Source organism: Amborella trichopoda, chromosome 8 (genome assembly GCF_054954075.1).
Source record: "Amborella trichopoda isolate Santa Cruz 75 chromosome 8, AtrichopodaSantaCruz75HAP2 v2.0, whole genome shotgun sequence".
Taxonomy (NCBI): Eukaryota; Viridiplantae; Streptophyta; class Magnoliopsida; order Amborellales; family Amborellaceae; genus Amborella; species Amborella trichopoda.
In genome coordinates this window covers 38,591,859-38,619,518 of record NC_142343.1, presented here as the reverse complement: position 1 = coordinate 38,619,518, position 27,660 = coordinate 38,591,859, and the positions used below count along the sequence as shown (strand labels likewise).

General features: G+C 37.4%; 1 protein-coding gene across 6 annotated transcripts; it reads left to right on the top strand.

Annotated features, from left to right (window-relative positions):
• Positions 1-2,730: 2,730 nt before the first annotated feature.
• LOC18433435 (U-box domain-containing protein 43) lies at positions 2,731-27,269 on the top strand. 6 transcript variants are annotated; one of them, XR_016060580.1, is made up of 6 exons: positions 2,800-4,338; positions 5,375-6,160; positions 20,500-20,806; positions 23,889-24,057; positions 24,167-24,368; positions 25,767-27,269. XR_016060580.1 is itself a non-coding variant. In XM_011624724.3 (5 exons), the coding sequence occupies exons 1-5, from the start codon at positions 3,919-3,921 to the stop codon at positions 26,876-26,878; spliced, it is 3,105 nt and encodes a 1,034-aa protein (XP_011623026.1). In that variant the 5' UTR covers positions 2,731-3,918; the 3' UTR covers positions 26,879-27,269. The 6 variants fall into 6 exon arrangements, 2 of the variants coding, with proteins under 2 accessions (XP_011623026.1, XP_006843588.2); XR_016060579.1 differs by having other exon boundaries at positions 25,758-27,269; XM_011624724.3 differs by having other exon boundaries at positions 2,731-4,338; positions 23,889-24,368.
• Positions 27,270-27,660: the final 391 nt, after the last annotated feature.

Below are 27,660 nucleotides of genomic sequence, written 5' to 3'. Positions count from 1 at the left end.
TGTGGAAATGGCCAATACCTCAAAAGGTTCAATATTTTATTTGGTCAGCAGGGTCAAACAATATTTTGACGATTGATAATCTAACCAAAGGGGGCAAAATTCTTTCAAATATTTGCTTGATGTGTAAGAATGATGGAGAGTCGGTAGCATATCTTTTTGTTCGCTGTAGTTTTGTGTCAATAATTTGGGAGTTCTTCTTGAATCTCTTAGGCTTGAGGGAAACACTTCCTCAAGAAATGTAGGGTATACTTAGCTAGGTTTTCCTTTGTTACCAAAATTGGGGAATATTATTTGGAAGATCATTAGGGGTGTTGTTATTTCGGAAAGTTGGAAGGACACAATAGTAGAACATTTGAGGGTGAGGTCCTGTCTTTTGATAGAGTTTTAAATAACACTATTCATACCTATTGGAGTTGGCTTTCAAGACACAATACTAAAGAGGGGTGTGGCATCTCCAAGGTTGATGTGAGATTGAGTTTGCTAACTTAGCACTCTCCCTTTTTGTAAAGAGTAGGCCAGTTGGTCGTTGGTTACCACCATTTCATGGATGTTCCAAATTAAATTTTGAAACATGTAACTTTATTGTGAAGTGGATATTGGTGGTGTTGTGAGAGACTGGAATGGGGTGGTTTTGTGTGATTATGCAGATCCAATTGGTTTAGCAACAACTAACTTTGTTGAATTCACAGCTTTACTTCATGGTCTTTTAGATCAAAAAGTCTGGGGACTATCTGTATGGTGGAAAGAAATTCGTTGAATGTGATCAAATGGTGTAAGAAGAAGCAATGTGTCCGTTGGGAGGTTCGCTCGATATAGTGCCAGGCCATGGATATGGTTGATTGTCTGACTATATTTTTTCACCATCTCTATAGGGAGGCCAATTCTCTTGCTAAAAAAAGAGTTACCCATGCTTCTATTTTAATTTCAGATGATATAAATCTTTTGTAATCCCTCATTGAGAATTAAAATTTTGATAACATTTATCATAAAAAAAAAAAAAATTGGCCCAATCAGGCCTAACTTGGTTCGACTATTGGGCCACATTTTTCTAACCCTAGTTTTTTAGGACCGAGCTGGGCCACTCGGCCCATTCCCACCCTTATTTCACCATATTCATTAACATATGTTGTAATAATTTTGCCTCACCTTTATTTCTGTGAAGGTTGATGTCAAAGACAAGGTCATGAAAAATAATGGTTATAACGGGAACAAAGGATGTTATAACGCTAATACAGCCCGCCCATGATGTTACTTAAAGGAGGACTAGAGCCAAAGAAATATGGCCTATACAATATTGACGACAGTTATAACATTGGTCAATGCATTTCAAATATGAAAGGGCAACTTATCAAAATAATTATGGGAGATGAAGTATGTTACCCATTTGTAAGTATTCCAACTCACAATAAAGCGTTAAATTGTTCATCTCTTATGAGTAATTTGATAAGCTTCCTTATTGTAACAATTATTAATAGATGATTATATACCATAAAGTCTTGGCTAGTCATGGTAGTCAACAGTGAAATAAAATCACTAAGAGTCTGTTACAAAGTTTGAAAAAAACACTTTGTTTCTAAATTCAAACTATATAATTTAAGGTAGAGAAATTTATCAAACTTAACTTTTCAACAATTTAATAGGTTAGCCTTTTCAACCATTCCAACACATGATCATATATATTTTGATGGGTATTTTAAAATTAACTCAAAAGATATAGATAAAATACTAAATAGTAAATCTCTTATATGTATTTTGAGAAATTTGTCTTTAAAATATTTCCCATTCTTTTATGCTCTTCTCTATTATTCGGTATTTTGTAATTTTATTTTTACCCTTTGGTTAAGTGAGGTTTTCCTTTTATAGTCCATCCCTTTCATTGTACGTTTCTTGAGCACTAAATGACAATTTGGATTTCAAAGATAAGGGGGCCATGGCTGTTGAAAAATTTATAGGAAGACAGGTGTATTCAGACAAAAAACTTCGCTAATATTTAGTTTAACGAACAAAACATTTAAACAAGAAAACCGTATATGTAAGGTTTCATCTTTATTTGTAAAAATAAGGTTGCAGTAATCTGCACTGTTTATTTATTTAAACAATGTAGACTGCACACTAACTTAAAAAGCATACTATGTATTGACATCGTCTTAAAAGCTATGTCAAATCTACACCGTCCTAGTAAAATGGACAGTATAGATCATCACAACCTTATTTTTACAAATATAGTTTCACTTTTTAAATAATTATGATTAAATAATATGAGACAATTTATTTTCAATACAAGAAGATCACAATCATATTTAACAATTGATTTGAAATCTAATAGATTGAAGTGTGTCACAACTCACAATATTTAATTAAATTTTATTTTGGATCTAGTGTCCAATCAATGATACATCTCCAACTATTCGATTTCACATCCTCAACCACCTAATTTCACATAAAACGATTAATAATGGTTGTGACGTATCAAAAATATATAATATCATTATATACATTTTGTATTCCAACAAAAACTTTTTTGCATTCCAAAAAAAAAAAAAAGTTTATCTTCTAGTTTTGCATTCCACCAAAAAGTTTATCTTCTTCTACTTTTGCATTCCAACAAAAAGTTAATTTTATACTTCAGTTTAATTAACATACAAAAGGTTGCATAGCACTTTGAAGAAAAAGATTTACAGTACTAGGTTTAATGAGTGAATAAAGGAGGAAAACAAGAAAGTGGGTCGTTGTTGAGTCGGGAAACGAGCGAAGCGCGTGTCCCACCGTTGACGTCCACTCCTCGTGTTTGGACTTTAGGCCCCCAACAGGTCGGTGGTCTCCCCCACTCAAAACCCCTCGCTCTCGCTCTCTCTCTCTCTCTCTCTCTCTAAGTCAGCATCTCTGTCGCTCTAACTCCATTTTTTTTCTCTCTCTCTATCATTTCTCCCTGAAGAGCGGCGGAGAACAAGTGCAGCGACCTCTCTCTCTCTCTCTCTTGTGTACAGGGAGCAGCGCCATCTCTTTCTCTCTCTAACTCCATTTCTCCTTGAAGACCGGCGACAACAAATGCGGTGACCTCCCACCCCCTCTCTCTCTCTCTCTCTGTTGAGTAGAGGCATCAGCTCTCTCTCTCTCTCTCTGTGAAGCAGTGGAGACAAAAACGGCGACTTTCTCTCTCTAAAAAGCCAGTCGAGACAAATTCAGCAACCTCTCTTTCTTTTGTGTGAGGATGCAGACAGGCAATCTCCCTTTCTCTTTCTGAAGCTGCTCTCTCTCTCGCTATTTGAAGATCGCTGACCGCGAAATTAATTGCTTCTCTCTCTAAAGACCAGTGAGTTTCTCTCTCTAAAGATTAGTGACGACAAGGGCCGCAATCTCTCTCTAACTACCAGTGAGATTCTTACTCTAAAGATCAGTGCCACAATCTCTCTCTAAAGACCAGTGAGATTCTCTCTCTAAATACCAGTGACGACAAAGGGCCGCAATCTCTCTCTAACTACCAGTGAGATTCTTACTCTAAAGACCAGTGCCGCAATCTCTCTCTAAAGACCAGTGAGATTCTCTCTCTAAAGACCAGGGCCGCAATCTCTCTCTAAAGACCAGTGAGATTATCTCTCTAAAGATCAGTAACGACAAAGGCCACAATCTCTCTCTCTCTGGGTCGCTTGCCAGAAGTAGCACCAGAAGTTGCAACCTTTCCCTCTCCTCCATCCCTGGCTCTCTCTCTCTCATCAGTAATTGAGAACAGAAGCGACTATTTCTCTGATAAACCCCCCTCTTCTCTCTCTCTACCTCTTTCTCTCTCTCTACCTCTTTCTCGTAATACCAGTGAGAACAGAATCAGCAACCTCCACCACCTCTAAAACTAGCAACCTCTCTCTCTCTCTCTCTAGCCCCCTCCTCCCCCCCTTTGATGCCGGCCATTTATCCTGGAAAATGCTTTCTACCTCTGCAATTCCTTCAATCATGGCATCCATAGAGGCCTCTTTGTCTGAAATCTGTAGCTTTAACTATGCATGGGAATGTCCTCTATGCTTTTGCTCATATTCAAAGCGCCTCGAATTGATTGTGAAACAGCTCCAAAAGTCTCAGATTGATCCGATTCCATCATTTCAAAATGCTCTTAAGGGGATCTCAGAGGACCTCTCTAAAGCATGCAAATCTTTTGCTGCCTATAGGGGAAAGGGGAAGATTTATGTGCTTGTAAATTGTTTGGATCTCTGTCTTGCTTTGCAAGAGAGGTGTAGGAGTATTGGTGCTTGGTTGACCTTGATTGAAGCTTCTTGTGGGTCTGGAACTGACCTGAAGAAGAAGACCCATGACTTATCAGAGGAAATGCAACAAGCCCAATTTAAGGTGAATTCTGCTTCTTTCTTTCTTTTTCTCATTTTGTGTTTTCGTTTTGCAACTGGAACTAAATGGGGTTTTTTCATTTTGGAGTTATATTGAGATTTGGTGTGTCAGTACTAGATAAATGCTGCTTCTTCTTACTGTGGTTTTCTAATGATTCTCTTTTATTTCCTTTTCCGTATCTTCCTTTTTTTTCCTTTTTCATGGAATTCCATTTTATGGGGTACATTTGTGGTGTCTTATGGCAAAATTTCATAAGTGCGGGTTGGAAGCTTAATAGTTTCTAAATTTGGGAAAAGCACTTGCAGTGTTTGCGAGTAAAGGAATTATCAAGAAAGAAATTAAATCACCACAGCAATTTCTTTAGTAGAATGAACTGAACAGATACTTAATGAAAACGGTAGTCGTTAGATTATTTAGTCCAATGAACTATTCCGAGATTTATTCGTAACATGCAGATATGCAATTTTGGGAAGCATAATTTTATGTTAATTTGTTGAATTCTGATTTGGGGAACTTTTGGGGTCAGCAGACTCTCTGAGAGATTCAACAAGTATTCTAACCTGTGGATAGAGTGTTTTCCAGTGGTTGATTAGTCCAAAAGAGTAAATGAATCAAAAGTTACTAGACCCACCATCTCAGATTAATTGTTCACGAATGCATTCGAAGATCGACCTGTCTAGTAACTCACTGTGTTTCTCTTTGGTTATTGAGAATTCAGATGTTTCTTTTGTTTTTGAGGTTTGGGATGTTTCTTTGGGGAATGGTTAATAACTGTGCGCATGTTAATCTGTATGCATCATTTTGTTATTACACTGCCTCTTTTCTCACGCTTATATTATTGAATCAACTGCACCTCTATAGTAATGCTTGTTCATCTTTTGGACTTCAACATAAATATCAGTGCCAAAGTCTATAACACTTGTTCATAGATGTGCTATAAACCGGAGTGTTTGTTCTGGTGTATTGTTTTCCAGTAACTTAGGATGCTTTTGTCTCGTGGTTTCCTTAACTCTGAGACTTTCCTCCATGTTTTGAACAGGTCACCGACAATGAAGAGAGGGTGTATTATATTCTACAGAAAGAGGCTCAAGGTCGGCAAACTACAAAAGCAGTGCAAAGTGCTATCCTTATGGATCTGGCTCGAGCCTTGGGAACAGGGCCTGAGAACCACCATGAGTTAGCCGAACACATCCAGATCTTTAAAACCGACCTTGGTGATTCCATGACTGGAAATGAGAGGCGTATTCTTGTATCACTAGAAAGGATGTTTGGTAACTGGTCAATTGAACCCAAGACTGTATCTGAAAGTCTCGAACTTGAATTTGAAGAGGAAGGCCATATACCACCATTTAAGAACTTCCTCTGCCCATTGACCAAGGAAGTTATGAAGGACCCAGTTGTTCTTGAATCCTCCCAAACTTATGAGCGCAGTGCTATTAGATACTGGTTTGACCTTTGTGTAGAAGATGGTCGAGACCCAACCTGCCCAGTAACTGGAAAGGTCTTAAAGAGTTTGGATCAAAAGCCAAATATTGGTCTTGCAGGGGCAATTGAGGAATGGGTCAATAGGAATGTTGAAATTCAAATTCAATCAGCGACTGAAAATCTGAGTGAGGAGTCTACAGTGGAGTGTATTGAAAGGACCCTGAATAATATTTATCGAACATCAGAAGAGCATCCATTAAGCCGATATAGACTAAGAAAGGGAGGAATCATTCACCTCATCATTGCGTTGCTGAAGAGCGCTTCAAAGAATATAGGATCACATCTAAGAATCAAAGCTCTTATGACTATGCATAGCTTGTCCAAAGAAGATGAATGCAAGGTTTGTATCTTGACCATCGCAAGTAAGAGGGTATAATGTTTTATTTCAACCTATTAAATAGATTTATTTTCCCCACTATATTGCTCATGCACCCCAATAAATCAATTTAAAAGCCAAAGATGATAGTGCTGTCAATTTCTATTTCAACAATGAGTTTCAGAATGCATCCATTGATGTGTCACCATAAAACTCTGCCAACGAAAGAATTTTAGTGGTGAAATGCCCAAAGAGCACATCTTTTTATGGTGATGGAGGGTTGACTCCATGGGGACAATTATTTCCATTCAGAGCACTTACTGTAAGTACAAGATTTTGCTAGAAAAAGAACCAATATTCAATGCAAAATATCAAAACTTTGTCACAGCTTGACCAAGTGCTACAATCCTGAGTGAGATACAACCAACAATTGGGAGAACCTTCTTCTTTTAGAGAAGATAAAGCACCTTATATTCAAGGTGCCTTAGATATCTGTGTGATTTTAAATGAAACCTAGACATGGCCAACCTCCAAAAAATCTCTTTTAATAAAAAATATTTTCTCTCAAGAACAATAAAAGTTCTATTATTCTATAAGATTTCATCACTTTAGAGCCTGTATTTTTAATCATATATTTTACTTATTTAGAAGCTCAAAATACCTCTAGTCCTTATAAGACTTGCTTTATGTGCAAACAATAAGTCATCTTTATGTTTGAAATTCATTTTCAAGATTCCACTTGAGCTCATTGTTTTATATTCCATAATTATGCCTGCCCCTTAGAAATATTTTGTAATCCAGATTTTTGGGTTTCCAAAAATAACTGAGTTAGTTTAAAATTTTCTCCTTAAGTTTGGCAATCTCCTACTTAAGAAGCATGTCCTTGGTTTAAAAAATACCTGCTCCATGATGCCTTCACTGGTACTCCTTTCTACAACCTTGTTTTGATCTGATATGCATTCCAACATGTTTCTAAGTTAAGGGTGTGAAATATCAGACTGGGGACATATCATTGAACCCTTCAATGGTAATTATCTTGCAAAATTTTAAAACTACGGCGGGCAACTTTACTGTACCTTTAGATGTACAAAGATAACTCCCATGAATGTAGTTTCTCTTGATTTACTGTGAAGAACCTCTTCATATTTAGGTTAAATAGACAAGATTGTCCACAAGAACGTGTTAGTGTAATTGATTCTCTTTCAAGCCTTCCTCAAATAAGCAATTCCTCATTGACTGAAGTTGCATGGCTTTTATACCATTTCAGAGACTGAAATCATCAATGATAGTGAGAGTAGGTGGCCAACGAAAGGAGGTCAACACAAGTTTGAGAGAAATGGGTTATATTCCTTTCGAAGCTGTCTTCTCATGAAATAAATGTACCATGGTGTATGACCATAATACCCTTGGGCACTATGCTGTTTGTACATTTACATGAGTACCCTTGTTTAATGGAATGAAACATAATGCACGTGCACTACGAATGGAAATAATAGATGTTAAAAATGTCAAGAGATCCCAGTTGGTTTGCTAATGATCTTTTTAGTTATGATTGCACATGACATTAATTTGTTTCTGTGTATCGTATATAGATATAATTTGTAGTAATATTATGTACAGTGTATTTTAGCATTTCATGTTATTGTTTTTTGCTGAATGTCAGAGGGTTTTGTTCTTGCGAATATCTATGTTTTGAGGATATTTATATTGCGATGGAAAACACTCAAGGTTAGACTTATTAATAGACTAGATTGTTGAATTCTATTGCTTTGTGACAGTGGTATCCATTCATGCTTCCTTTTTAAGAATGAATCCATGAAAATTTCCACTTAAAGAATTCTGATGAGCAATCAATTTTATTATATTTGATTAACCACTAAGAATGTTCCCTTTAACATTGCTTGTTATGTCTCTATCCTCCATTCTATCCATTAGGGTTTTTCCCTTTTCTAGTTAAATTTGTATTAATGAGAAGTATACATCAAGTTGTACTAAAATACATAAAATATGATATGTAATCTGTCTATCAATTTTTTCCGTGCAGCCTTTCAACACTTATCTAAAAACATGGACTATTTATGCACATTTGTGTATGTATTATATACTTCATACAGGCTCTCATAACTCTTGAAAACTGGGCTAAAGTAGCTGAAGTGAGAGGGATGCACGTTCCAAGAATTGCAAAAGATGTCACATTTGTCTTGTAGTACAATTGTAAAATTGACACCAGGTCTTCCATTTATGTACCCAAGGAGTCTATTATTTCTTGGGGTGGCGACAACATCAGCAGTACGACTCTAACCAAAAAAATATAGAAGAGGAACTAGAAATTATAAATCACATATCTATTCAGGTGTTATTCCTATTTCCTAAACAATATGAATAATGCCTATTGGCTATCAAGAACGGTAAAATTAGGCTTGGTCGAGTCGCCCCACATTAAAGCTACTAATGCAATGAGTACAGAACTCCATTGCTAGATGTACACTAGGAAAAAATTGGGTTGGGGTTGCCTCCAGAGCTATTTCACTGGGGGACTCATGGGCAATGTTTCGAATGTCTGATCTACATTAAAAAAGGTGTAGGCAAACCTTCCCCCATTGACTGCTTTAGGATAATTGAGCGGGATGCATTACAGACTCTTTCCCAATGCAGCCTTGGGCATCAATCATGAAGTGGCATATGTAACTGAGGTACATCTGTCGCTTTGTCTTGAATGGTTAAAAAGTATAGTTTTAACAATAGTTAAACTTCATTTCAGCATTTCATTAATCATTACGGAAATACAATTCAATGGTGTATGACAAATTGTGCTCACTCAGAAATTTCAGAAGTAAAACGTTGGAGTACTTGAAGGCTCTAAACACCAAATCCGAAAGTGAAAAATCTTAACGTTTGCAAAGATATTAGTCACGAGGAGAATGGGCAGTGCACAGTGTACACACTTTTCTACAGAAAATATATGTATACTATATTTCACAAAATATCTATGATCAAGTGTTAAGATTGGAACTATCAATTTTTCTTTTATTAGCATAAGTGTTCAAAAACTCGCCAGAGTCGACTCAGACTTCGCCACTTGGGCGAATTGCTCAGCCTTGGCAGCCTACCAAGGCCAGAGCAGAGTACCAATTCTTCCTTGTACCATAGTTACAGGGATCGCCTACTTTGGTAGGTGGTCCCTTTCGGGATCTCTATCCTAAGATCCTGGAAAGGAATCTTCCAGTGATCTCATTTTTCTGGAATTTAGGATCTCGTTCTCTTTTCAACGGAACAAGTTCTATTATTCACGTTTTGGAGTTCCCGGCTTCTAGGACTTAAATGGTCGGGTTCTCTGTCCTAAGAGTTGTGGGATCCAGATTCTATTACACTGTAACACAAGGATCTCCAAATACTGCATCCAAATTCTATTACATTGTAACCTCGTTAATCATTACAATACTATTTATGTGTTAGTGCTTCCATAAAGGCAATATGTTTCCTTAAGAAGAATATTTTATGACAATTTAGAGTTTTACACACTACAAAAATAATCCCCCACAATTCTCCATAACGAATGCTCCATCCTCCCATGCTGATGGGCAATCCCTTATTTAATAAACAATACTAAGAAGCAACTCATTTCATGTATATATAGGTTTGGGCTATACTTTATTAAACATAACTTGTTCCTACTACAACGAAAAATATGCCAACCCAAACTACACAACCTATAAAAGTCATAATTTATTTAATAAAATTTTTGGCCTCCTTTTTCAACTAAATGGAGCTTGGTCCTATAAAATTCATCCCTCGCTCCATATTATGTTGGATCATTAAAACCTATTGCACTCCTATTGTTGAGGAATTCACAAACTTGCACTTGGGAACTTTGGATCTTAATTAGAGGATCTCGCTTCCAAATATTATAGTACTCGATCTTAACTAATTGAGAATTGATCCCTAATACACATGGATCGTGTTTCTTCTGTTTGAGGTTCTACGGACATTGATCCCCATCATTAGGGCTGGGAATCGGGTCGGGTACTCGATCCTAGTCCGGGCATGGGTCCAAGATTTGGACCTGACAGGTCGGGTCGAGTCCAAATCGTGGACCTGAATAGTAAATCCGATTGGGTCCAGGTCCAGGTACAGGTAGACCCAACCTGGACCCGATCCGTCTTATATTGTATTATTTATTATACATTATGCCATATGTTATATTTTATATAATATTTTTATGTAATAAAATATAAAATAATACTATAACTTTTAATTTTAGACACTCTCTCTAACTACTATTCTCTTATAGATTCACCCACCTACCCAATTTCACTACATGAGCAATGTGGGACTAAAACTTGATGGAGGGAAAAATTATACCTATTTTTAATTTCTATTCAATTTTAAAAGATGTATATTTTGATTGTAGTTTTAGGGTTTAATTCTAGGGTTTTTTAGTTTCTAGAATTCTAGGGACTTTTTAGATATTTAATTAAAGTTTGGGAGTTTAGTTTCAAGTTATAATTAAGTCAGGACCTTTTGATTAAAAGTAAATTGTATAGTCAAATATTATACAAAACAATAATTTTTCAATAGAAATAAGAGCATGGATGGGCTGAAGAGTCATTCATGTATTCCTCTTTAAGAAAAAAAAAGACTGTCTTGTAAAAGAAGCCAAGGGCTTGGGTCCTAGGGTTTTTCCAAATGTGTTTGTGTTTGGCTTGTTTCTTGCTAATTTTATTGTTCCCTCAATTTCTCCTACATCAAAACTCTAAGAACCATTCTCCTTATTATAGCCTCATCCACCCAACCCCATTGTACTACCTAACAATGTGGGGCTAAAATGTCTCCTTTTATGATCTCTTACATATACGTGAACTATCTCTCACATGCCTTTTAAATATTTAGGGTCCATTCTCTCTCCAAACTATTATGTCTCTCTCTCTCTCTATCTTATACACACAAGCTCTCTCCCATGTCCTCCAAAATTTTGAGCTCTTTTCTCTTTTCTATCATGTCCTTTAAATATTTTTGCTGCATTCTCTATCCTAACTATGATCTCTCTCCCTTTCTATGTTTTACACACACTCCCATATCCTTTAAAATTTTGAGCTCTTTTCTCTCTTCCATTATGAGTCTCTCTTTCTCTCTCATAAACATGAGCACTCACGTGGGCTCCTATTTCTATCTTCCTAGTATAATCTCTCTCTCTATATATGCTTTCTTGAATAAAAATAACAAATAAAGCAAAAGCCGAAAGGCAAAGTATGCACAAAGCCGCAAACATAAAAACAAGTCATCTTGTACTACAAAAACAATTCCTAGTTGGGGTTCTTTTAGAAACCAATGAACCAACCAAAACTTTCTTAGCTTTTATTTTCAAGGGAGAAATACCGAGCACAAAAGCAAATCGAATGAGGCAATATGAGAGAGAGAGAGAGAGAGAGGAGAGAGAGAGGAGAGAGAGAGAGAGAGAGAGAGAGAGAGAGCTCATCCTTCACAGACTATAAATGTTATAGGACTTTATTCTTATGTTATTTTTGGGTTCTCTTCTTCAATTGTCAATCGCTTCTTTGTGGGATTTTCTTTGATATAAAGCTTGAAACAACCTCCATACTCAATGATTTCGTGTTTAAATATTTTGCTTTGAGGTCCAACACTTTTCCTTAGAAAGGGTAGGTGAGTGTTAAATATGATAGGATAGATATCCATGTTTTGATACATTACCATTTTTTCTCTCACTAGATTTCTCCAGTGGGTATTTGTTGGGTTTGATACATACTCATCAATCCTAGTTATAGATTATTGACTGGTTTTGCAAGAAAATTATTTGATAAAAATGCCTGATAGATTTGGTGTAAAACCATTTGCTTACCAAACAATGGAAATTGAAATGCTTGGAAAGAATATGTGAATAACAATAATAATTTAAAAAAAACAACAAAAGGATAGGAGGACCGCTCATGGGGAGAGGAAGACATTTATGTAGTCCCACATCACTAACATGAGTGGAATAGGAGGGTGAAGAACATTATAAAAGTAGAGAGGAGAGCTTTGAGTGGAGCGTGACTTCTATTGATGAGGTCATGGGTATATAACTTATATGTAAATTATAATAAGTTATATAGACCATAAGAAGTAATAATTTATTAATATACTATTTTATGATTATAATTTTATAATACATATATATATATATATATATATATATATATATATTAGTTAGTAGGGTCCGTGTCAAGTCTGGGTCCTTATAGTTTACTTCGAGTAGGGTTCGGATCCAGGTCCACTTGCCTAGAAATCGGGTTGGGTCCAGGTTTGGGCCCACCTACCAAGGCATCGGGTCTGATTTTGGGCACACCCAGACCTGACCTGACCTGTTCCTAGCTCTACAATCATGGGATCTTTCGGGTAACCTCGATCTGTCGATCCCACCCCTGATCTTGGAACCATTCCCGATCCCATTCCCAACAACTATGTCCTGTACTACACTCGGGCGAGTACTGTATAGGCTCGCCTGTGTACTGTTCAGTAGCAGGTTAAAAGGGGGGTGGAAACCCCGTGCCCCTGCCGTCATCTTCATTTTGTTTTTTTCTTTTTTTCTCAAATTTTGGGCTCGTGATTTGAGCCCAAAGTCCATGTTTTAGTAAGCTTTTAGCTTGATCTATCCATGAGAAACATTAGATTTTTGGAAGAAAATAAGATTTGATTGATTTTTGAAATCGAAGGTTTCTTTTCAGCAAGGGTTTGCCCAATTTTAAAAAAGTGCAATTTCTTTGCAATTTTTGGTCAATTTCTTATTGACATTGATCCTTACATCTATTTTTGGGTTCTCCATCCTACCATAGGCTTGTGTTTTAAAAATAAAAATCACAAAAAATACTAGGATTTTAGTGACTTAAATTTTGGATTTACTATTAGTTCAATTTTTCAAGAGCTCGGATCTCCTAGATCCGAACTTGAAATCCAAAACTGTTTAGGGGGTTTTGATTTGGTTTGTCTAAGGAAAGCTTTGTTAATGATTGGAAGCATCGACTTGCACTGAGCTTGAAGATTGTGGGATTAGCCTAAAAATTCAGGTCAATTTTATGTTTTCAATTTTAAACTTACATATACGATTTATTTTACTATTGTCATTCAATCTAGTATTATTTATGTTACTGTTGCATTTTCTCAAAAAAATGAGTAAGATGCTATTTTTCATCAAATTATCTGATAATTTAGGAAAATGACATCAATTTGTCATCATTTTTCATGTTTTACCTACTTTTTATGTTCTTTGTCTCATCATTTTTTTCGCATATCTACCAATTTTGCTATTTCTAGGCATTTTCAGTGAGAACTTTAGTGAGGCAGTGCAGTCAAGTAAAATTGCCTCCCTCGCGCATCTGCAAGATTAGCCCCGACAACAAGAACCGGAACGGATTTTTTGACTTGATTAATTCGTCCCATGGGTCAACCCTCAACGAAGTAGGGTTCCGGGCTAGCCATAGAGCAGGCTTGTGAACTAGGGAATTTTTGGGGGTTTTTCCTCCCAGTTATATTGATTTTTGCGTTTTTGGCCCTTCCTTGGCTTGTTCATGACTCGGGCGAGGACGTGTCGGACACTCTGCTCGGGCAGGTGCCGAGCACCTCACCTGAGCCGCTCCTTATAACATTGATTAGCATTATCAGTATGCTATTAGCAAGCACTTTGGTAATATCAAAGCACCTAGGTATTACTTTGTTAGACTTGCCTGTTGGAAACAAATGAGAAATATTGTGATTGTAACGTGTAAAAGATGGGGCACACATTGATGGTTAAATTAGCTCTAAGAAACCTATCAATAGGTAATATTTTTGCAAAACCAAATGATATTCACTAATTGATTGATCATGAGGTCTAGAGGCCTAATTCAAAGTGATTGGGACAATTACTAATTGATTGTTTCTCTATACTTGGATATTCACTGTTAAGATTGAGAGAGAAGAGAAGAGAGAGAAAGTAACATTCAAGCACAAGATTGTGTGAATATAGATATATTTTTATTCTATGCAAATCATGGGGCATCGTGCCCAGAATGTACACATGGATCCCTTATGTGAGTTACAATTTAGGTCAACATGCATAGAACTTACAACAGGATATCGCAGCAAGAAAATCATCCAAATATAGTAAAATATTTTACAAATTTGTTATATATTAAGGTTTTGAAAGTGCATGGATCTTTGGCATTATTACCTCATGCAGATTTCCATGATGGAATGAGTCATGCATTGTAGGGTTTTTTGATAGCCGTGGCCCCATAACAGTCACTACACTCCCCCCTAAGCTGGAGCATATATATCATAGTTGCCCAGCTTTGGATCAAACAAATGGAGCACATATTGTCCTTGAAGTAACTTTTTCTTTGACAAAGTGATAGTTGACTTCAATATGCTTGGTTCTCTCATGAAATATAGGATTTGAGTGAGGCAATATAAATTGCCACTTAATTATCACAATGTAGAGGAATAGGAGCTAATACATCAACACCCATCTCTTGAAGAAGAGAACAGAGCCAAATTATTTCGCATGCAGCACTCACCATTGCTCGGCTTCTGTTGAAGATCAAGCTACATGTTTCTTACTATTCCAGGTGACTAAATTACCACCCACTGTCATAAAGTAGCCACTAGTAGATTGTCGGTCAAGAGAACACCCGGCCCAATCTGTATCACAGAAACCTTGTATGTTAAAGAGGTCATGGCTAGTATAAAGTAGCCCTCTCCCTAGAGTAGATTCTAAATATCATAGTGTGTGACAAACAACCTCCAAGTGATGGGAGCATGGTGCGTGCATAAACTAACTACCCACGCTTATAGTATATGTAATCTCTGACCATGTGACAGTCAAATAAATAAGTCTACTCACTAATATCTGATATACACATTAGGATTACTTAGAGACTTCGAATTAGGGGTGGAAACGGGTCGGGTCCTGCTGGATCCGACCCAAACCTGACTAGTCGGGTCCAAAAGTTGGACCCATACCCATACCCGTCCGGTCTAGTTGGGTCCATTGCCACCATGTCTATAAGCTTCTTCTTTTTTTTGCCTTTTTTTTATTGTCATATACATATTATTAGCAACAAGGTCACAATCACCTGCCACCAGATTTCAAGCCGTCTGATTTGTCGTTTAATAGCAAATGCTTATTGCATATGATCCTTAATACACCCAAACTAATAGGGCTTGAAGTATTTTATTTCCAATAGTTTACGGGTATGGGTCGGGTCCAACCGGACTCGGACCCATCCAGACCCGAATATTGTTCGGGTCCAAGTTTTGGACCCAGACCCGAATAGTGTTCGGGTCCAAGTTTTGGACCCAGACCCGACCCACGAGTCCAAATGTTGGACCCATACCTGGACCTGTGTCGGGTATACCCGCCGAGTCTCGGGTCGGGTCCAGGTCCATTGCCACCCCTACTTCCAATGCTGATCATACAGTTTGTGATTAACCTTTGTGGGAGATTCTGTTGGTTGGGCTCCAAGTATTCTGGTGTTGTTCAGGATATCAAGAGTGTACTTCCTTTAAGACAAAAAAATTCCTTTTTTGGACCTAGACACGTTTATTCCAAGGAAGCATCTCAATGGACCAAGATCTGATCCTTGATGTCAAAAACACCTCCAGGAAATCTTTCACTCTTTGAATCTTGTGCTCATTATTTCCTGTGAGCACAATATCACTTTTAACAAATACAAAATGGTCTGAAACACTCCTCTAAAATCCAAAACTGACATATTGCCATACTGAATTTTCGAACCAAGCTCGGTTTGACTGTTGTAGTCCATATATAGCTTTCCTTAACTTGCGGACATTCCCAAGTGGTAATACCATAAATACTTCCTCTTGCACATCTCCATGGAGTAAGGCATTCTTCACCTGTAATTGGTAGAGTGGCCATTTCCTATTTACTCCAATAGATAAAAGTACCCTTACTGATTTTAATTTTTGCTACAGGTGCTATAGGAGCAAAAGTCTCCTTATAGTCAACCCCATATGCTTATGTAAAACACTAAGCCACCGGAAAAGCTTTATATCTTTCAATCAAACCATCTGGTTTGTGCTTCGGGGTATACACCCTCTTGAATCCTACCACATGTCTTTCTGGCCAATCAGTAACATCCCAAGTTTGTTACTTCTTTAAAACAATCATTTTCTCAGTCATGGCTGCTTTCGATTGTGAGAGCCATGGATCTACAACATTGGTAGGAATCAGAATAGAGGAAGTAGAGCGAAGGTATTCATGAAAAGATGGTGAAAGTGAACCATAGGAAAAAAAACTTACTGATTGGATAAGAAGTACAAGTCCTTTTTTATCTTCTCATGGCAATAGGTAAATTGAGTTGAGAGGGTATAGGGGTAGAAATAGAAGTACCTCGCGAGTCAACTTGGAGTTGATCGTTTACATAGGACTTTCCCTTGTTCTTTTTTCTGGTGTACATGTTCAGTTGTTTCTCAGTAGATTCCACTTGTTCCTTGATTGGATTAGTGGAATTATCTGTGATCATTGGAAGAGGAATAGGATTATCGGGTGGCATTGTGGATATCGAATCTCTCTTGGAAGAAAAATATGGTATATTCTCGAAGAATGTAACATCTTTTGAGAGATATTTCCTTTTACTTAACTGGCATTAACATTTGCATCCTTTATGAGAGTTTGATTATTCTAGCAACACACATCTAGTAGATTGGGGTCCTAACATATTCCTAGTTGGCCCCAGGGTATGCCCAAAGCAGATACAACTGAAGGTTTTTGGTAGAAGAGAAAACAGAAGGAGTGCATTATGGAGAAGTTTGAAAGGATAAGCACCGTGGAGAACAGGGATAGGCATCCTATTGATCATATAGGCAGCATCAAAAATTGATTCATCCCAATATGTCTTAGAATCTTCATTCCTATTAAGATGCCTCTAACCACTTCTAACAAGTGTCCATTTTTCCATTCTGCCACACCATTCTGTTTTGGTGTATAGGAACATGATATTTAAGTTTCTACACCATGTTCAATAAAATAATCCTTTAATCCATTGTCTGGATACTCTTCTACATTATTAGAACGAAAAAATTTTATTTGGGTTTCTAACTACGTCAGAACCATTTTATGAAATATTTTAACCATTGAGAGTACACCATCTCTACTTTTCATAAGATAGATCCAAGTATAACGAGAGTAGTCATCAATGAATGAGATAGAATACCAATATCAAAATACAAAAATAACTGTAGCAGGCCCCAAACATCAGAGTGACCAAGATGAAATGGCTTGAGAACTTTTATCTTCATTAGAAGAAAAAGAGGTTCTACAATGTTTGGATAATTGACAGATCTTACATTGTAATTGAGGGATATTTTAAGAAGCAAAGTTATCTGAAAACAATAATTTTAAAAATTTCAGAGATATGTGGCCTAGGGTGTGCCCAAGAATATTTATGACTTTTAGACTCAAAATTGACAGCAATAGAAGTGCATCCCATGTTGTACAGGTAAAGTGCCATTGTCTTCACGACTACCACCAATCACCTTCCTGGTTTTCAGGTCGTGAAAAATGCAATGTGAGGGAAAGATGTGACACTAAAATTTATTTTTTGTACGACTGTTGACAGAAAAGATTGGAAGGAAAAGAAGGCACATGTATTATAGAGATTAGAGACTAAGAAAAAGGATGATGAAAGTTTATATGTTTCACTCTCAAAGGCACTGGTCATGGATCCATCAGCAAGTTTAATTTCACTAGAAGTAGGAGAAAAGGACAAGAAACCAACTTTCTTACTGGCTATATGATCAATAGCCCTAAATCAATAACCCAAGCTGTAGAAGACATAGAGTTGGAGACACGGTTTGTAGATGCATATGTACTTGACTGCTCTACCTGTGTCTTAGAGTCGAGTAAGCCTTGAGAGCAATCAACTGGTACTGTAAATCTTTGATGGCATATCGTTTGGATCGGATACATTGGGTTGTGTGGCCGAAGTTTCCTCCCCTTCACTCGGTACGATATGGGCACTTGCATTTCTTGGTTTCGGTCTCAAGTGTGGATGCAAATCCCAGCAGTGCTCATAGGTGTGTCTCTTCCCATAATGGTAGCATTTGAGTTTCTCCTTTTCGGCCATAGAAAGTGGGGCATGATTTGCTCCTTTCATATCTGTTCTTCCTTGCTTGAAACTTCTAAGGGCTAATCATTTATGGTGGAGGCTTGAGTTTTCTCCTTCCCTTTCTACTGGCCTCCCACATTACATTATAATAGGCTGTTTCAAGAGAGGAGAATTTGTCATTTCCTAGAACTTGTTCAAAGTCAAAATTCAAAATTTAGGCCTGCTAAGAACTCAAAGATCCTTCGTTGCTTGGCTTGTTTCTTAATGTCATCAATGGAGGGATGAAGAGGTTGATAGTGGTCTAGTTCTTCCCACTTATGCCTTAGTGTCCTGAACTACTCTTCCACAGTCGTTTCCTCTTGCTGCAAGTTCAATATTTCGTGATGCAATTGATAAATTTTAACCATACCATCTCGATGTGAGCATGTCTGGGCTACTGCCTCCCATACTTCCTTTGTTGTTTTAAGAAACAACAATCCCCTTCTGATACTTGGTTGCATGGTTGAAGAAGCCATGCCATTACTATCAAATTCTTACTTTCCCATTCATCATGGGATGGATCATGTCTGGGAGGCTCTTTCACCTTTCTTGTGATATAATCCAATTCTATTCGGCTTCCTATGAATATTTTGGCAGATTGAGACCATTCTAAGTAGTTTGTCCCATCTAGCTTAACTGTAGTGATCAGCAACCCTGGGTGGTCACGTTGACTGCTTCCCAAGGAAATATTGTGCTTGATTTATGATATTTTTCTTCTCCCTCTACCTCGAAACCGTAAATCCTTATCCAAGATACTAATTCCTTAGTTTCAAAGCTTGCAAATATTCCCCCCCCCCCCCCCCCCCCCCCCCCCTTTTTTTGGTTTGTTTGGCTGAGAAGGGTATGGAATTTATTGATGTGATTCTTGTGTGGGATAAAAAAGGATGTAAGGTCTATGGTTTTTGCTGGAAATGGCAAGAGTTCGGGATAAAACTTATTGGTAAAGAAAAGCAAGATGATTTTGTTGAAACTATGTGTTTTCTGATACATCACAGTTTCAAGCCTAAGAAGGAAGAAAAAACATAATTCTAGGGTTGCTGGAAATAGTGGATATCCTAGGGCAAGGCCTGCTCTGATATCATGTTAAGATTGAGAGAGAAGAGAAGAGAGGGAAAGTAATATTCTAGCACAAAATATATATGGACCTGTTATGGGAGTTACGACTTTGGTCAACATGCATAGGAGTTACAGCAGGAAGATTTTCCAAATATAGTAGAACTAAAATATCATACAAATTTGGCACATATTAAGTCTCCTTAAGTGCTTGGATCTTTGGTCAATGTGCATTGATACCGCATGAAAATCTCTGTTATGGGCATGAGACCCATAATGGTGCATTAAAGGGAAACACCAAAAACAAACACACACACACACACGCAAACCCCCTCCTTTTTTTTTTTGTTGAATCCCATCTCTGGTCTTTCCCCCATGAAAAAAGTAGGCTTATAAGTGACTAGGATGGTGGATATGCAAATGTAAGATTTGGTGCCAGCTGAGCCTTTTACTTTTTTTCAACTTTGTTCCTTGATTTCACTTCCATGCCCCATCTGTTGAAAATCCATTTTGTTGTTGCTTACTCCTGGATCCACTACCTGTGATTGCAAAAGTGGCTGGAATTAAGATAGTTCTGATTAGGGAACTTCCTCTTAGAGGCAGAGTAAGAACGCATGGTTATCAATTATATTTTGACTTCTTTCTTAGAGCTGTAGTTGCTGCAAATTTAGTGTTGTTACAGTCATGATTATAGAGGGTTTGACTCTCCCATGCATGCATGCTTTAATGGTTATTCAATTTATAGAGTAGCTTTGTCCTTGCTGTGTTTGTTTACTGTTTCATTTTTTTAATACACTTCTTATGGAACTCTTCCACTGCATTAACATGCATGGCCTCACCTTCTCATCCTGTCATTACTGGGTGATTGGCTATGACAAAACATCACACAATATTGTTGGATTTACAAACTTGGTTTGTTCTATTTAAGGTTTTGAAGCAAAACCAAAATTACTAGCTGAAAATTTGGTTTATTTTATTTCGACTATATGGTCAATTCCTTATAGATCTTTGTTTGAGAAGTTACCAATTCTACCTATTATTTCCATTCCAAAGTGTATTTGTGGCGAGATTCATTGTTAGGTTTTATCATGTCCTTTGCAGAATGTTCAAAAGTTTTAGCACTGTTGTTTAATTGATACTGTGTCTTGTTGATATGCTTGAACTTTACAGAAAATAATGCTTCAGGAAGGAATGGCTAGACTGGCCATACGAAGTCTTACTGGAAACTTGGAAAAGGAGAAAGAATATGCCCTGAAGTTGTTATCTGAATTCTCATGTGATGAAGATTATCGTAGAAAAATAGCATCTGAGAAAGGTGCTCTTGTTCTTTTGACAACTATGGCTGGAAATTTGGAGCATCCTGCTTTAGCTAATCTGGCAGAAATGACACTACAGAATTTGGAGAAAGTAGAGGAGAATGTTCCACAATTAGCAGCAGCTGGAAGATTTCAACCATTACTAGTTCGCCTTTGTGAAGGTATTCTTAAAATTTTTTATGAGCTTACTTGTTGACATGTAGAGTAGAAATCTAATACTGTAAGAATCTGTCTTCCTCCTTTGGGAGATGCAGTTGAATCGAGTGAAAGATTACACAGCTTGGGCTAGGAACTCGTCCCATCGGCTTGCCAAGTGACTTGGCATGTCGGATTTGACTTGCCCTGGTCCGCGTTGAGCTTTACAAAGGTGCCGAAAACGAAAAAAGTATTGCAAAAAATAAAAAATATATAAGACATGGAATGGTAAAATCCAAAAAAAAATAATAAAATAGAATATATAAGGGGTGTGGTTTGTATAAGGCCGGGGCCCTAAACAATCAAAGTAAGGCTCACCTTCAAATAGTGTTGGAAGACGTTTCAATACTGGAAATCCTTGTGTTTACTTGAAATTTTATTTTCATCTCTAATTATAACATTTAAAGTTTCGAAAATAGTGTAGATTGAGCAGATCTATGAACACTTGAAAAACTTGAAAATTGACGGTCTGAAAATGGATTACTGGATGGACTATTTCCAAGACTTGAAATCAATTTTTTCTCATGTCTATACATCTTGAGGTCAAGGTGATCAATTTGAGGATTTTTGGACATTGAAACAACTACTTTTAGTGAATTTTTGATGTGCGCCTTAATTTGATTGTTTAGGGCCTTGCCCTTATATAAACGTTTTCCATATATAAAACATGGAATAGGAAAAACAATTGATTTTATGGGCTTGAAAAAAATAGGAAAATCCAAGGGAAAAAATTAATCATAGAAACATAAAAAATTGTAAAAAGCATAAGAAATTTGTACAAAGTTAAAAATCTAAATCAATTATAATTTATTTAGTCAAGACTAAATCAATTTTGTGAATTTAAATTGAAAAAAAATGAAACTTAACAAAAATTTCAAGGCCGCGCTGTGGATAGCCCATCTTACTCTATCAATTTAAGGTTAATTTTATCAAAAAAATAAAAATTTCAAGGCCAGTCCCTCGATCTATGCTCTTGACATGAATTGATTATTCAAATCCTCATAAAAGCTTCCTCATACAACCCATGTCGAAACCCTTAGAACTAGATTTAGGTTTTGAGTTTGGATCTAGTTGATTCAAACTCTTGAAGAATTTGGATGAAATAGTGAATCCGAATTTGAATTCTTTCAAATCCTATATTTTTTTGTCTTTTTTTGTGAGAACAGCCCTATGGTTGGATGAAGAACCTGAAAATAGGCTTGGGGAACTAATTCATAGAAGATTGACTATACATTGCATAGGAATTATAAATTTTAGAAATCAGGCAAAACCTTGACCCAAATCTTCTATTTCCAAATCCATCAAACTGGATTTTTTTATGGAATAGTGTTCGGTGAGTCGGCCAACTCACACTATTTTTGTGTGGCCTCCCTACAAAATATATCTGAAAGATGTATTTTCGATTCAAAATTTTAGGTTTTGATAATCTCAACCATGGCAATGATCTAAATTTGGAATTTTTCTTTTTCAAAAAATATAAATGTTATTTTTTAATTCCTTTCTTCACCATCCATTTTAACTTTTAGTGGATGTAACATTTTTTTACATCGAGATGGACATTAGATAGACAAGGGACTGCATGCTAATAGGTGAGTCGGCTGACTCACCAAAAAAAAAAAAAAACCCCTCCCACCCCCACACAAACAAAACCAATTAAACTCTTTCCTACGCAACACTCAGGCAGTTCGTGCACGATATTCGGGCAAATATTGTGGTGATTCCCAATGTACTCTAACACTTTGGCTGATCAGCCCGAGTTTCACAATACTTGGGGAGTCTCCGCCATACTTGCCTAAGTACTGTACAATGTATATTTATGTACCGCATTCCAGGTTCAGCAGGCCAAGGCCTAGTGACTTGCCCGTGTCTGAGTCCACTGGGGGAAATTTTCTTAAACTAGTTAAATAAGAGCACATTTGATCTTGCATTATCGTGTAAGTTGAATTGAAAGTTCAAAGCACACTTGTTTGGGTAATGTGTAGAAAATAAAATCCTTATTGTCTTGGAAAATGAAAAGTAGAGATCTGTTATGGGCTCGTTGCAACCATAATGATCTAATTATTTGTCAAAAGGAACTAACCCATGTTTTTACATTGTATGTATAATCTATTGTGCAATTGCAAGTTAGATATCTCGACTTTATTAATGCAGTACCTGTAGCATATATTTTGATTCTTCCTCCACTCACCTCCACGGGCGAGTGGAGTCTACTACACTCTTTTGTGGCTTGTGTAGTATACTATACTATAGGTCATTCGGAAGGGCTCAAATCCATGTTAGATAATAAAATTAATTTTTAAAGAAAGAAAGTGAAAGTGGCATGATGCATCAAAAAATTTCAGTGGAAGCCACCTAGACCCTTGGGGCAAATACACTGGCACTGTTGCATCCCTTCATCATTCATTGGCTCCATTGGTTGCAATTGACTGAAATCATAGTCAATGATCACCAAAGTTTTTCCATTGATTCTAAATGTCATGCAGCCTAATATATTGAAAAAAAAAAGAGACAAAAAAAAAAAGGGCGGCCTAAAGTATACTCATCCGAGCCGCATGAACATGTACATGGGGAATCCGAGGATTTTCACCTTGTTGAAGATTTGGTGGTGCTACCCGAAGACTTGAATGAATATATCATGAAATGTCAAGCAATTAAACATGTTGTTGGTGCACGTAGAGAATGTGTATAAGCAAGATAATGATTCAAGGATCTTTCAATTTGAAAAACTGAATGTTTTGGCAAATGCAAAACAATACTTTCTGCAGGAGCATTGGCCTTCCCTTTAAGACCTTATTCACTTATGTCTAGAGAATCAATGGACAAATGTGTGACATCATAAGAGAGAATCACAAATATTGACATAATTACGCTTACTCATGAGGAGGCTTGAATATGCAACAATACACTTACCATTACAATGAGGTCTTCAATGTTATATGATAGCCTCTAAATTCAGAAAGAGTCTCTAAAATATTATTGTTTTCTTTGGGTAAGAAAACAATATCAGTATTGAGCGTTGTTATGACTTTATCGACTTCTGGGTCACAGGCACCGAGGATGTTAAAATAGCAATGGCATCAGTGGTTGGAACAATGACCCTGGCGAATAATGGAAAAGAGCATGTTGCAAGACAAGGTTCTAAAGTTCTAATTAGAATGCTTTCTTCGAAACCTGATGCTAGAATTTCAAGCCTCCAAGCTCTATACAATCTTTCAGGGTTGGATGATAATGCAACCATACTTGTTGATGCTGGTGTGCTTCCCCCGCTGATAGATATTCTGTTTAAAGAGCACAAGGCTGTTAATTCCACGTTCACTGATGTGCAGGATTTGGCATCAGCTACTTTAGCACACGTTGTCATGAAGGCGGGACATTGGGAGTTAGCATCTGTGGATAGGGATAGACATTCAATGCAATCAGAATTCATTATCCATGGTCTTCTGCGTCTTATTTCAGATGTTAGTCCTAACTGTCAATTGAATCTTCTCCAGATTCTTTATGGCATTGCGTCCTCACCACAGGCTGCAGGTATGGTTTTCATCAAATCCAAATAAAATGGAAAAATCATATTTTATATTGGTTGCTCTTCCATCATGTTCATCACTATCCAATGATATAATGTACAATTACGTGAAGTGCGTGGGACCACCATTAGAAACATATCTTATTCTGGTGTGTCCTGCATCTAACTCTCACCATCACCATTTATCATTTCACTGGATGATGTTGACCATGATAAACAACTTTGTCCTATAATCCTTTGAACTATAATATCCATTCCTTATTATTCAACTTTGTGCTTTGAATCTGCTGCATCAAGATTTATGTGGGATAACTAAACTAACTTTTCAATGTTCATCTGTTTCCTTATTTTTAGGAAAAATATATAATAAGACGTACAAGAAGGTCTAGATCACCCTTAGCTGTTAGATTTAAAATCAGACGGTTGGAGGTGTGCTTTTTGCCATGCTCAAAGTTCCAAAGAATTTTTCTCCTAACATGTAGTACACCCTCAGCAGCCTGGTTTCACATTTAATGGCTAGGAATGGTTGTATATACAATACTGTCTTATAGTATACAATCCCTTTTCTATAGGATCTTTTCATATTTATCTTTTTACTTCCTCTGGGAACAGTTTCTGGTGTACAATGAAGGGAACATACAAGTGTGAAAGTGTGAATAATAAAGTACCTTTACATAAAACGCTGGGGCATTCTGTGAATGAAAGGTTCCTGGGTGCTACAGATGCTACGTATTAACTAAATCTATGTAATTAGGGGCCTTAGGTATAAATTATAAACTTTTCGAATGTATGAGGGCACTGACATTACACCGCTTCAATGCATAAGAGAGACAATAATGGTAAAGGTGCTGAATTTTTCTGTTTCAAGTTCCTGGTGCGATCTAACTTTGGACTAATACAAAGCATTGACTTTTGAATCCCTTCAACTATTGTTTCTCTGTTCAAAAACTTTATGAAGTTCCATTGAACATAAGCTCTTTTTGAGGAAGTCCTAAATGGTTTCAAAAAAAGGTTCTTGCTCGAGTGCTGCCTGTCACAATTGCAGAGTTGACTTCAGTAGATTCCTGACTTCATTTTTCAATTTCTCACTTATAACTGGCTGCTGATCTTTTGTGATTATTTCCTTTTCTTTTTCCTCAGTTTTGCTTATCCTGTTTTTCACTTGCAAATGGTTTACCTTTACCTTTTTTTTCCGCTCCAATAAACAATGGATATGAGTCTGTGTCCTGGGGGCTCCTTAAATATGTGCTTTATGAAATATGCTTACCTAACTTGCCGAGATAGATCATACTGAATGAGTACCAGATGCTTACAAGCTCTCTCTCTCTCTCTCTCTCTCTCTCTCTCTCTGCGCCCCCAAAACCCCCCTTCTCTCTCTCTCCCTCTCCTTGCAGAATCTGCAGCCACCTCTATAAAGAGTGGAAACGGGATCTCAATCATCACTCCTTTTCTCGAACACCAAGAGATTGAGCATCGAATATCTGCTTTTAGGCTCATAAGTATCCTATCACGAAGACTGGGTCAAGCTCTGTCAGATGAGCTCAGAGGCACCAACAAATTAGCACTGCTCAAAAACACACTAGTGGACTCAAATAACACAACAGAGGAGAGTTCAGAAGCTGCTTACATTCTATCCAACCTCACCATTTCTGATGATGAAGTCAAGACAGTTCTTGGAACCAGTCTCATCAGGTGGATCATTTCAAGACTTAAAGATCAAAAGAGAAGTGCATCGGGAAGAGGTTCGAGACCCTCTTCAAACATGGCAGAAGGCCTTATGGGCCTCTTGCTTCACTTCACGAAGAGCACTGACCCATCAATTCTGGACGCAATTCAAGAAAACCGATTAATGGGTGTTCTTTTGGGGTACGTTAGCGTTTCTCCTAACCCAAGAGTAAAGAAACGAGCCACAATTGGGTTGATGCACTTGTCACAATCTTTGCGAGCACGAGGCATGGCCAAAGACTCGGAACCCCAGCCTCCCAGTGGCCTGTGTTCTTCCTTGATGTTTATATGTGGCAAGCCACCACTAGTGGCCCCACCTTGTCTAGTGCACTATGCTTCTTGTGAGGAGGATAGCCAGTTTTGCTTGTTGAAAGCCAATGCCATTAAACCTTTAGTTGAGATTCTAGGTGATGAGGACACAAGTGTTCAAATAGCAGCAGTGGAGGCTTTGTCCACCTTGCTTTCTAACCAAGATACTCTCAAAGGAGCAGTTGATGTGCTTGACAAGTATGGCGTTTTGGAAGCTGTGATAGACCTCTTTGTGGAAGTGAGGCCTGGTGAGCTTCAAGAGAAGGTGGTTTGGATGGTCGATAAGATCATAAGAGTGGACCACTATGCACAGAGTTACTCGGTTGATCAGAGGTTAGTGAAGGCTTTGGTTGAAGCATTGAAATATGGGAATGCTACCACAAAAAGGCTTGCACAAGAAGTTCTTACAAACCTCAAGCAGTTGTCAGGGGTTGGTGGGAGGAATTCGAATCAAAGTCAAGGACGTCGTGATTACCGATAATCAGATAGCAGCATGTCATTCCATGGCCAATTCATTGTGTTAGTATCGACTCATTATCAAATCCAAGTCCCGCTGCTAGCAGTAACTTATTAGATGCTTGTCTTTCCTGGCCAATTCATTGTGTTAAATTAATGTACTCTTTTGTGTTTTCAACACGTTCTGTCATTGTTATATAGGAGTGAATGAACCGGCCATCAAATGAGGTTGGTGGTCCTCTGTTTTCCCCTTTGTTCTTGGGTGGATAAGCTGAGTTTAAGGTTGGGTTTGCTTTTTGCCACCTCTCCATTTCTTGTTTCTTTTTGGGGTATTAAGTTTCGCTTTCTATTGACGTTGTATGATTGTAATAATGTTCATGACCAATTTGTATAAAGAGTTCAAAGTTGAGTATGGAGCATTTTGTGTTAAATAAGTTTAAAGGTTCGGGATTTCGGATTATGATGCCGACCATTTTGGTAGTGAGAGAAGCATCTGTTACGAAAGCCCGAACATGTGCAAAAGTAATCCTAATCCCTGCGTGTATTTTATGGGAGGACCACAATACAAGCAACCTGATTGGTGTAATTTAAAAGAACCACATGTATTTTATCAGTACTGGGATGAGTGATCAATTAGGAAGCTCTTACAATGCATCCGTACTAAAAACAAGACGAGAGAGACCAAAGAAACAAAATTTGTGGGATTACCTTGTCTGTTCTTGAGGAATTATTCTCATGTGCCTTGCCCTTGATATGGACAATTAATTATGGGTGTGGTGTGGTGAGATCAAAAGGAAAGTTTACATT